General features: G+C 39.8%; 1 protein-coding gene across 1 annotated transcript in view; it reads right to left on the bottom strand.

The window, feature by feature from the left end:
• Positions 1 to 11,930, bottom strand: part of ift80 (intraflagellar transport 80 homolog (Chlamydomonas)) — a 54,020-nt gene that overhangs the window by 7,291 nt on the left and 34,799 nt on the right. The window contains exons 10-17 of the mRNA XM_008425824.2: positions 8,919 to 9,098; positions 7,931 to 8,049; positions 6,500 to 6,574; positions 5,836 to 5,999; positions 5,604 to 5,668; positions 3,698 to 3,833; positions 3,466 to 3,613; positions 1,517 to 1,688 (exon numbers count right to left, since the gene is read on the bottom strand). Coding sequence (XP_008424046.1) covers positions 1,517 to 1,688; positions 3,466 to 3,613; positions 3,698 to 3,833; positions 5,604 to 5,668; positions 5,836 to 5,999; positions 6,500 to 6,574; positions 7,931 to 8,049; positions 8,919 to 9,098 — 1,059 coding nt within the window. The remainder of the gene's footprint in view (positions 1 to 1,516; positions 1,689 to 3,465; positions 3,614 to 3,697; positions 3,834 to 5,603; positions 5,669 to 5,835; positions 6,000 to 6,499; positions 6,575 to 7,930; positions 8,050 to 8,918; positions 9,099 to 11,930) is intronic.

Genomic DNA, 11,930 nt, shown 5'->3' with positions numbered 1-11,930 from the left:
AATTTCAGAATTCCATGCTTCATAAAGTCATAAAATTGAGCATTGCAGAAAATCTTGAAAAACGACCCTACATGTAGCACAGACACTTGCTAATGTAAACAATTACATTTGCATTAATTAAAACTCCGGTTGAGCAGACCACACTTCGGAGCCGCCACCCTGCCTTTCCTCCTTTAATCCGTGTCCGTTACCATGACGAAGGCCTCTAACTGGAAACCACAGCAGTAAACAAATAACACAGACACAGGCACTGGGTGACGTCATAAACGTGACACGGCTTCGCGAGAAAGCACAATTTCAAGGAAGGCATTATTTTTTTTGGGGGGGGGGTAATTCCCCTGTCGAATCTGGGTAACATGATGTCATGGACTGTACGTCATGTTTGTATACGTTAGCTCCTATATGACGGACGTTTACTGACAACAACAACTGGGATTCTGGGAAAAGCCACGCTGCCACCAAGCGCTTACCAGAACTGGGGGAGGAGGAGGGGTCAGAGGAAAACCTCTTAAATCTGGTGAGTCTCTCTCTCTCTCTCTCTCCACCTCCTCTGCTGCACCCTTCGCTCGCTTATGCTTGTCCCTTTTTATGGCTGCGGTTACCGCATCATCTCCCCGGCAGAGCGCGGTTTTAGGTCCCCCCCTCCCTTTTTGTGTGCCCCAGGTCATACGGCTGGAGGGTCTTAAATTCATACAGCAAAGCGTGTATTTATGAGTGAAGTCTTGGGGGATTTGATCCGGTAAATGCTGTCACCAGGCTAATTGCGGGCTAATTCAACCCTGCTGTTCTGCTCTCGTAAACCTGTTCACTACCTTCCATCGCAGGCTTTGTCAAGCCGTTTTATACGCGCATGGCTTTGAGGAAAAAAAAAAAGAGTGTTTGCACCCTTTAGCTTTTTAGAATGTGACCTCAAGTTACATTCAAACACTTTAATGCATTTTATTGTGATTTTAAAACAAAATAGAGCACAATTGAAAAGTATGAAGAAAAAGAAGCACATTTTTTAAAGAATAAATTAAACTTTTAAAAGTTTTTGGCTTGCATTTGTGTTCCACAGTTAAAACTATTCTGAACCGTGATTTGCTGCAATCGCAGTGACTATTGTTGTCTCTATAGGCTTTGCAAATCTGTGACCATCACTTCTGAACTCTTGTCGCAGTTTCTCAGCTCTATTTATGTCTGGAATTTAACAGGTCAATTTTAACAAATGAATATGCAATTTACTTATTGTTACCTTTCCCTACTCCTCAGCTTAGACAAAATGCTCCGTCTCAGAAGGTTTCCATTTTTAGCTCACGTCAACAATTGGTTAATCTGAATTTTACTTATGGGCAGGTAAATAAATAGCAGGTAAATCCTATATACGTCACACTGCCAGATTTCTATTTTTTTTTTTAAATAGCCAAGAAGTGGCTATTTTATTATCTCTCCTAAGAGGAGAAATAACAAAGCTGTCGGAAAAATGTCCATATTTATACAAGAAACAACCGATATCGGAGAAGCGTTAATATCTTACTTTGGCGAAGCGGCAGAGACGGAGTGCGTCCTCCCAGCGTGCAGAGGCGCTGTACTCATGCAGGAGAGTTGAATAAAGTGGGACGTTGCTGTACACCAACGAGCCGTCTCCTTGGCGCAGCGTCACCTTGGTGCCAACGTAGCTCAGGATGTGAGGTGCGTGGCTGAACTCGCTTCGCATAGATATAAACACAAACATACCAGGTAAAATCAGAACAAACAAACATTGTATCTTCATATTTTGTTATGTGTAACTCAGGTTTGTAAAATACTGAGAGTGGGAATGGAAAAAGGTGCTCATGTGGAAAATATAAAGGGTTTAGCAACATACAGGGTTCATCTTTCAGCAAAAAAATTACCTTACAGGCAAAGTTGGAATGGTTTGGATCATAGCATATTCATGATTGATGTTTGTCGACACCGTCTGTTCACTTTGACTGAACTTGAATGATTTGGCAAAAACAAACGGGGTAAAAATGTCAGTAGAGGTGTTCAAGGCAGGTAGAGATGCTTCCACAAAGCGTGGACTTTATGACTGAATACAATCAGATGGGCTCTATAAATTAGACAGCAGGCGGCCATCTTGTCTAACAAGCTTATTTTACAGCTTCTATTTATTTGTGATGTTGAATTCCAGCTAACTCCATAATGGGCTATTAGGATTTAAACATTTTTTATGACAAGAAGAACGTCGTAATATTACAAGAATACAGTCGTAGTGACTCGAGAATGAAGTTGTACGACATTAAAGTTAAAGTAGCAGTAGTAAAGTAGTATTTTTCTATTTGGAAGAAATCTGGTAAACCATTCATTCTAACCTACTTCATTTTGGTAAATCGCATAACGTCTCAATAAAATAAAGATGTCCTGAAGACTATGACTGCGCTGTACATTTTATATAAAACTGCAAACCACCTTTTATATCCATCACGCTTTTCTTCCAGACTGCTTGAAAAACATTAAATATTTTCTGCTCGCTCTGCGGTTTCGGTGCAGACCGCAGAGATGATCGAGCAGCGTGATGTCGGCGCAGGCGCCCGAGAAGCCGCCTACGTCAAATCAGTTATCGTTGCCGAGTCAGAAGTTTGCTTTGGAGAGAAGATGGCCTCCACCTGCCTCTTGGCTGACATCTATTTGTCCCTGAAGATTAGCGCGGAAAATGTGCAAAAGCGGTTTAAGAGACATCGCTCGGACTGCCTGAGCCCCTCCTGTGCTCAGGACTTTTCAGCAGGAAGATTTGCACACAGCAACTGCTGCTCATAAAAAACAAAAGGTAATAAGGTCATAAGGTGTGCTGCAACCCAGGGAATAGGCTAGAAATAAGATGAGTTTTACATCTTGTGAATTACTTTACTATAGGGCTGCAGATAACAATTATTTTAGTAATCGATTAATCCATAGATTATACCGACGATTAATCGATTAATTTGATTTATTATACGGACTATTCATTTAACCACTTAAGCCTTTTTATGTAACTTTTGAAATCAGTTAAAATATGCAAGTAAACAAGTAACTCAATTAATTTTTTAATAACAAAATAGACATTTTATTGCCTAAAATGCAGTATCATAGTCTTCCTTTGGTGAATCTGAACTGAGTGAAGCTGAAACTACACCACTTGAGTAGTTCTGGCTAAAAATAGACAAAGCTTTTTCATGTTAAATGCAAAATGTATATAATTTTTGCACAAATTTAGCTACTGCTCTGAATATGTTGTTTTTTCACTAAATGACCTTTTTTTGAGTCTGTACCCTCCATTTAACAATTAATCGTTTACTACATTAGTTGACAATTATTTCAATAACCGATTAATCGCGATCAATCCGATTAATCGTTTCAGCCCTACTTTACAGATCTCAAAAACTTCCCAGTTGAGAACTGTCAGGTGACTGAGTTTGGGCGTTTGGTTCCCCATAGTGTCTGCAATACAATCTGTGAAAGACTTACCTGCCATCCTTTGTGTAAATGGTTCTTGGAAGCAGTTCCTTGTCAGCGAAGACGACGCTGGGATAGTACCACACCGTAAACTGAATATCCTGGATTCCACATAAGATGTTGGCGGTGTCGTTCCATGCCATGCTGTGAACCATGCTGCCTGCAAGACAGTTCGCATGCAAACACTTCTGTCTTCAGCAGTTGTCTAAGGAGAGGTAGGAGTTCCTGGTAGCTTTTCTCTCACCGATTTTGCAGATTTTGGGCTCCTTCCCTAAATGATGCACCGAGGTCAAGTACAGGTCATGGTTCTTGTCAATCAGAGAGATTTTCCTTTCTGATGACGGGCCACACTGGTCTAAAGCTACCTCCAGCACCTCCAGCTGCACAAAAACAGACACAAAAGAAGAAATGCATAAGAGAGAGGTAAAAGACTCCCTACTGTGACCACTTGTATATACAAAACAAAGAGAAGACGGTTTTAACCTCCCAGCCTAAATGCTTAAGAGGTCCAGTAGCAACATTTCATTTTTTTCCCTCTTAATTCTTGTTTTGGGATTTTGGCTTTAAAATCTCTGTATTTGGAAGCGTCTTTGACTCATCTTCCAAACATGAGTTAATTTATGTTTCAATGCAGAAATTCACTTCTGTCATAAACCTTTCATATAAATAAACCAGCCAAAGGTTTGGGCACACCAAGCCCATTGATTCTGAAAGAGTAATGAAGTGTGCCCACAATTTTGACAGGTACAAATAAACTATACTACCTCCCAAGTTCATATGCGTAATATGGGTAAAAAAAAGAAAATGGAACATTGCATATAAAGTCACATAAAAAGGATGTTGGGATTTTCCTTTACAATTTCTTTTAGTGGTTTCCTCCACTAAAAGAAATTGTAAATTGTAAAAATTCATAATACTGAATTTCACGAGCCACATTCCTTTATAGTGCAGCATATTACTATAAAAACCTTCCAAGTGTGGATACGAGAGTAAGAATTTGAATGTTCGCCTCTCAGGTTGTGCTTTTCATATTTCCCATTAGACACTTGAATTTCAGGAAGACTGCCATTTTTCAAGATGGCCTCTGTTTTTGAGCCTTTTAAGCGAACGATTGTCATAAAACCTTATGCATTTTCATGTCTTGGATGAACTTTGTCACATTATATGTTTTCTACAAGTCATCCTACTCGTAAAACGTTAAAGAAATACCATGCAGCGCAAGTAAGGACTTTGCTGTTCACGAGTCTCACACCATTCATCAACTGGAAGAAAATGACAATGACACAGAAAGAGACAGTCATCTTCGTGGTTAGCGTTAGCTTCCGCTAATTTATTTCTGTGTAGCATTAGCATTTTCAAGGCAGATGGTGAAATTTTATTTTCAAATTAAACCATCTTCTAATGTTTTGCACTCTCAACTTCAGATTTACACAGAACACAACATCCTGACGCAAACACTGAAAAACTTTATCTATATGAAAATAATTTCAAAACGCAACTGGTAACCAAAGGAAGACAGTAAAATGGGATTAATGTGCGTTCTTCAGCTTCAGCTAGAACCGATTCAATCATTTTACTTTATAATTATTTATTCTTGTTTTCAACACCTTCCAAAGGCCTGGAAGTACAACTCTGAAAATAAAGAGGTACATTTTCCAAGATCTCATAAGCTTTGATTTGTCCTGAGTGAAGGTTTAATAGAAATCATATAAATAATAACAATAGCAGGACAACTGCATTGTGCAGATATGCTTACTCTGTCAAATGTATTAATTTGATGCACATATGCGCCTTTTATGGGGCATCCGAGCTGCTCTGGGAAGTCAAAGTTTCCAAGTCCAAGTCAGACAAATACACCACAATGTGGTGAAAATGTATTTTCCCCCTTTTAGATGTTTTCTGTTTTGCTTTTTCTGATGCATTCAGCTATTTTAATCGGTAACATGTAATCTATTTTATGTTAAGTTATATAGATAGCTAAAAAAATACTTAATGAAGGTTTTGAAGTGGCCTACTCAAAGGCTGGGCTTGAACCTGACTAAGAGGATGTAGCCTGACTTTAAACATGACATCTATTTAAATAAAAAACAAACAAACAGTTGATTTGGTAAATGTTCTCTGATTAAAAAGACAGAAAAAGAATAGCCCACCTTGTGAGTCAATGGCTTCCCATCACTGAGGGGTTTTCCGGTCATGGCATCAAAGAAAAGGATGACTGATGATGAAAAAGAGAGAGAGCAAGAGAGCAAGAGAGAGAGAGAGAGAGAGAGAGAGAGAGAGAGAGAGAGAGAGAGAGAGAGAGAGAGAGAGAGAGAGAGAAATAGAAATGTCAAACTAAGTGTAGGACTTTTAAAAGGGCTGTTTTGGAAGATGTCCCCGAACCTTTCTCATCGCTCTTGTCTCGGATAGCGATTGTGTCGTTGCTAAGCGAGACAGCCTGGGCACTTAGAACGTCGGCTCTCATACCCAGAAACTTCGGCGACGATGTTAATCGACCCTCATAAGAGAAGGTATACAATCCGGATCCGTCCACGAGCAGAAAATGTCTGGGAAAGGAAGTGCAGGAGATCAGAGGCGCAGTGCGTAACGTTTTCCTGTTATTTCACAGGGAGGAATGAAATGGACAAGTTGTTAAGACGGTGGAGCAGTAAGAGATAATTAACTGACACATTCAGATAATTTAAAAATGTACTGCGTAATAGTAACAGCGCTAACTTACTCAACACGATGCATCGGATTCAACTGCGATTACAAAATAGTCAGTAATCTATTTAGCTCCGTGCTAAGTGTCGGAGATAGCACTGGGGGGATTGCATAAGAGCTACTCCATATTAATCTAATTTCCCCCAGTGGTTTCACTCTCAGCCTTATTGTATGACAGGGGTAAAGTCAGAGCACACCCTGTCTATGTGTAAATGTGTGTGTGTGCATAGCTGCTGGCTGATGAGCAGCCAGTGGAGAGTAATGAAGCATTAGGGGAGCAGGCAGGCGATCCAGCGGATTGTTCTGTCTCTTGTTGTGCAGCTCATGGAGTTGAAAGGCTCACTTTTCCGCCTGCAGGATGAGGCTGACCGTTCCCTCCTTCAGATCAAAGATGAGTGGAGTATTCCAGTTCCTGGAGCTGGCACAAAAACAAAACAAAACAAAAAAAAACCTCATGACAATCCAAAGTGAGAGAAGTAAGAAAAACATGTCATTCGATGACGTGAAGAGTAACTCTGGGAAAATAACAATGTGAAGAAGAAAGGTTCTTCAAATTCACCAGGAGAGTAAAATTATCCGCATTAAATGATCATTACAAAAGAACATCTTGAGGAGACATTTGAGGAAGCACAGCTAAGCCAGTGTTTTCTGTACTTATGAATACAACATGAAGCAACAATTCATCAACCAGACAATATCTGAATTTCTTTTCACACAGCATTTTTGCAACGTAAAGTTTATGACAGGATTAAAAACGGATCTCCCCTATACCTGCCAAAAACTAAACAAGACGCTTAAAAACAAATGTCCAAAGAGATTAATCTGCACCAAAACACATTTAAATCTGTCAAATGTAATTCAGGAGGATGGTTATGGAAGAAACACTATTATTTTCTGGCCCTAAGAAATGAAAAGTAAAAGTATGAATAAAAATAAAGATAAAGTCAAATGATAAAAGAACAAAAATGAATAAAATAACTAATTATTAAGCAGATAAAACAAAACAATACCACAACACACCACACTCGGTGTAAAAGCAAAATTCAGAAAGTAGGTAAAATTATAGAACTTGAAGAAAGAAAGTAGAACCTGCATTGGGCATCTAGCACAAATAAACTAGGATTTTTTTTGTCACTTATTAATTGAATTCAACACAATAAAGTCTACAGAATATAATATTATAAGGTAATATAGTATAATTAATAAAACATAATATATTATTAAAAAGAATAAATTATTTAATAAATAAGTGAATAAGAATAAGCGCAAAAGCAAACGATTATAAAAATAAAATTTGGTATTTATGGAAAGAAAGCTAAAAAAAAATTGGAAAAGAAAAATAATTAACATTTCCAAATTCCATATAAAAGATATTTTTTCTTTCTTTTTTTTAATGAAGAGGATTTTAGTGTTTACATGTTTTAGTTCAGACTGCTTGGGGTTATGCAGATGTAGTACCAGAGCTGAAGGCTCTGAAGGGCCCATTAAACAGCCACATAAATTCACTGTAATAAATAAAATTATGATTCCAAGCAGTATTACAGAACCCAAGCTATGAAATATTAAAAAGACATAACAGTTTTATTGTCTTTTAATTCTGAACAAGACTGCGTTAGCTGTTCTTTCTTTCTTTCAATTTTAATTTTGTATTTCATAGATTCTTTTTATTTCCTTGCGTGTCAAAGACAGTTCGTACTGTCAAAACATACGAGTCCACAGGATCTGACAGCACTAATGGCACATGAGGAAAACAAAGCAGGAGGAATCCACTGACTTGTAGACGTAGCACTGGAGGGAAGTGGCCACCACCAGGTGGTCGAACGCCAGAGAGGCTTTGATGATGCGATCTCTGAACTCCAACACGTCTACCGCATCGTTCTGTACGTTCCTCACCTGAGGAGAAGAGAGAAAAGGCAAAGGGGGGAAACACTTTGACTTATCAGAAATAAATGGCGAGCATAAACTTTTCATCACAAGGAAAATATTTACCAATTTAACCTTAAACCGTGTTAGACTAACAGAAAACTGCACAGAAGCATTCAAAGGTCAGAGGAAGAAAACTTTACCCTCTTTTTTTTCCACCTGCATCGATAAATACGTCTTTCCAGTTCCGAGTGAATGAATGAAAGAGCCTTTTCCAGCACCAGGTGAAAGGTGGGGCTATTTTTACAGCTTTATAAATCTTCCTCCTCTGCTCCCTGCAGCTATCCAAATTTACATGCAACACAACCAGGAATAAATACCGTTTGACCACAAGGTGGTAAATTTAGCTGGCTGATTCACAAACCACTGGCAGATGTGCACTATTAAAAACGAACTGAGAGGATAAGAGTGTGTGTGTGTGTGTGTGTGTGTGTGTGTGTGTGTGTGTGTGTGTGTGTGTGTGTGTGTGGATTGTGGGTGGGGGGCTAGAAAAGTGCCAACAAGGCTGAAAATAAATGGCTGATGACCCTACTTTGTTTGGTTTTCACAAACTGCACTTGGTAGAGGCAGAAGAGTGTCTGTCTGTTTCCTTGTTTCTGTAGGTGTGCATGTCTCAAAGTGTAAAAGTGGGTGTGTATATGTACACTTGGGCGTGTTAACTGCGTGTAAACGCTGCCTTGTGGTTAAGAGCAAGTTTAAACTGTAGGAAGCAAGGTGGCGAGCCACACAGACTGACCATTGTCACTGCAGGATTGGTGTATATCTTTGTAACATGCAGAAGTGCATTTTGTAAATCAGGTATGCCGGAAAGCGTTTTAGAAAACGATGACTCTTTCTACCTGCATGGTCCTTCTTTTGGTAAGAGTTATGCTAAAGTTCTTCCACTCCCAGTGCTGCTCCACCACGTGGGCAAAGATGACATGTCCGTTTCCGCAGGCCCCGGCCAGCTGGGTGCCGTCCGCAGACCAGGCCAGGTTGAACACGCTGCCCGTGTTGGGTTTCTCCAGCGCGTAGGACCACTGCAGGGAGAGGAGCAGAGCGGAGAAAAATAGGCCAATAGGTTCGATGGAGGTGCTGGTTACTTTGCCCCTTTAGATGTTTTTGTACCTTTGTTGTCTTAGTCATTTGATACCTGTTTTTTTCTTTCATGTAAGAAATAAAGCAGCCTGACATGAAACGATTCTAAGCAACTACACTGTAAAACCATAGCTGCTCTGATTTTAGACTTCCTCTTCATCACTGGCTGTTAAAACTTCCCACTGGACTTCAAGCAACTTGGATCGTGTGCCTCACCGCTCTTCCTCTGGAACCTTAGTTTCCAAACGACATGCAAAAAGTCATATCCTCTTCTTACCTCAGGTGTAATAAGCTTGTTTCCGTTTCACAAGTGGCTCAACTCGAGGGATGCAACAGTTTATACTCTTGATGAATCTACATGTAGGGGCTGTTGAAGCACTGACTCCAGATGCAGTCCACACTCTGAGAAACTTCCATAAACTCTTCAATAGCCTTTGCTTCACATTCCATTAGCATCAGTTTTATAAATGGTGCCTCCTTTCCTAACTTAGACACACAGTGCCCTGATATTGAATATTTTAATGATATTCCTATTTACAGAAATCCAACAGTAAGAGCTTAAAACAATAATACCTACGTGTAGGAGGATGGTTTGGTCAGGGGGCATATTCTCCCAAATTTCATTGGTAACACAATCAAAGGAAACTGGATTTAGTAAGAACAAAAAATCCAGACAATTAAAATAAATTATACGTGAACTTTTAGCTTTGTGTGTCCATCTCTAAAATTTATGACAATACTTAACTGCAATTAAAAATAAATGCTGTAATTGGTTGATGCCAAAAAATATCTCCTATTCTGGAGTCCAAACAATTCAAGCTTAAGACTCAAACATTATTCCAGAAGTTATGAACTTTTATGTTTTCTATGGCAAACTTTAGTCTGAGCTTCAAGTTCATATTTGACAGAAGGGGGTTTCCTCCTTTGAAAACCTCCTACAAAGTTTCTTTCTGATTGTACAGTCATCCAAGAGTCTGATGTGGGTCACCTGAGGACATTTCAGGATTTTTGGAGACTTTCAGCACCTGCGTTCAAACTCGCTCACCTAGCCACATCTGGCACTTGTTTTGAATGCTCTCAAATTGTAGATCACTTTCTGTACAGTGAGATAGATGATTTAGAAGGTCTTCTCTTACTTTTGATTTTTACTTTATTTTGGTATTCCAAATAAAGTAAAAAATATTTTAAAATTAAAGATTTACTTATCCAAATATGTAAAAAAACAAAAAACAAATGCTGCGATAGTCATTTGTTGTTTTTAGATCTAAAAGCCCAGACAGAACAATTTGATCTTCAAGAAAAGCAGTTTCAAGATGAAATCTGCATTTTCTCTGCACTTCATACCAGAAATAACCTGTGATCTTTTAGCTTGTTGTCTTTTTATACAGATATCTTAATTTTATCACAACAAAAGCATTTTTCCACACTGCTGCTTTTGTTTTGACATGGTAATATGCAGTACTTTTCACCCTAAGTCTTCAGGACGCGTGCAAACGTGTTGATCGAGTATACTGGACCAACATTTAAAAGTTTCCCTCTATTTTTTTTCCCGAAGCACAATCCCCCCTGACGACCGGTCACTAGCCTACATTGGCTCCATAAGGTATAATAAGTTTATTTCCCACAAGTGTTATTTGTTTTAAAGATCAGCGCGCTAAGTATAGTGGATTTTTATCCACTTACCACGGCTGAAAGTGGCCGATCTGAGTCGGGTTTGGAATTTCTCAGCCGAGATCTTCAACACAAATACGTGCATTCACACCGTAAACTGCTTATGAAGGGAGAAAAGTGCTAATGTTAACCTTGCCCTGCCGGTTTCCTTGCGAGGGAGAGACAAGTGTGGTGCAGCTGGCCAAGTGCTGCGGTGAACCTTGGAGTAAAGGCCTCAGTGTGTTCGCTGCCTCGTACACATGCAGCTGCGGGATGTGAGGTGTATCGTTATTTCCTCTCCGCTGCCTCTGACGGGGGCGATAGGGGGGGCAGCCGGCAGGCTGCAGGTTACAGGCCAAATGCTTTGATCTCGTTCCATCTCCAGGTCCTCGTGTGTGCCTCATACACATGCCACTCAGCTGGGTTTGGTCAGCTCTCTTGCAGCAGTTAATGTCATGTCATAACCGAAAATAGCTGCAGGGGGAAGAAGAAGAAAAAAAAAGACCTTTCCCATGTGGACGAGGGATAGCTCAGAACTTTTACTATCTTTTTAACTTTTCCCTCCTTTTTTTTTTTTTTTTTACTTTGACTTTTAACTTTTCTCCCATCTACAGAAAATGTAAAAAACATTTTTTTTGATATATTATCCATATTGAGAGCTTTTTTTGTGCTTCTGAGGTGTGCTTGCACAAGCTGTAACGCTGGGCAGCCTTGGCCAGCGTTTACAGTAACAGGAGGGCTCAGTCATTCTTCTGCTAACATCTTGAGATGGCCCGCGATCTTTTAAAGTACCCCAGGGAGAGAGCAGAGGGAGTGAAGTGAGAGGGATGGATAGATGGAGGGTCAGAGATGCAGCCGAATGTATACACCAGGCTGTAATGAAGCAAGACATACGATATCAGGCTGTGGAGCGCTGCTGGAGCCATGCTTACCTAATGCTTTTAACACATTGAGCCATTTGACACTTTCTGGAGCCAGCGGGAGACAACGTGTGTCTAAGTTTCTGTTGATTTGTGTGTGTGTGTATGCGTGTGTGTGTATGCGTGTGTGTGTGTGTGTGTGTGTGTGTGTGTGTGTGTGTGTGTGTGTGTGTGTGTGTGTGTGTGTGTGTGTGTGTGTGTGTG

This window comes from Poecilia reticulata, linkage group LG13, assembly GCF_000633615.1.
Source record: "Poecilia reticulata strain Guanapo linkage group LG13, Guppy_female_1.0+MT, whole genome shotgun sequence".
Lineage (NCBI taxonomy): Eukaryota > Metazoa > Chordata > Actinopteri > Cyprinodontiformes > Poeciliidae > Poecilia > Poecilia reticulata.
This window is presented reverse-complemented; position numbering and strand designations above follow the sequence as displayed.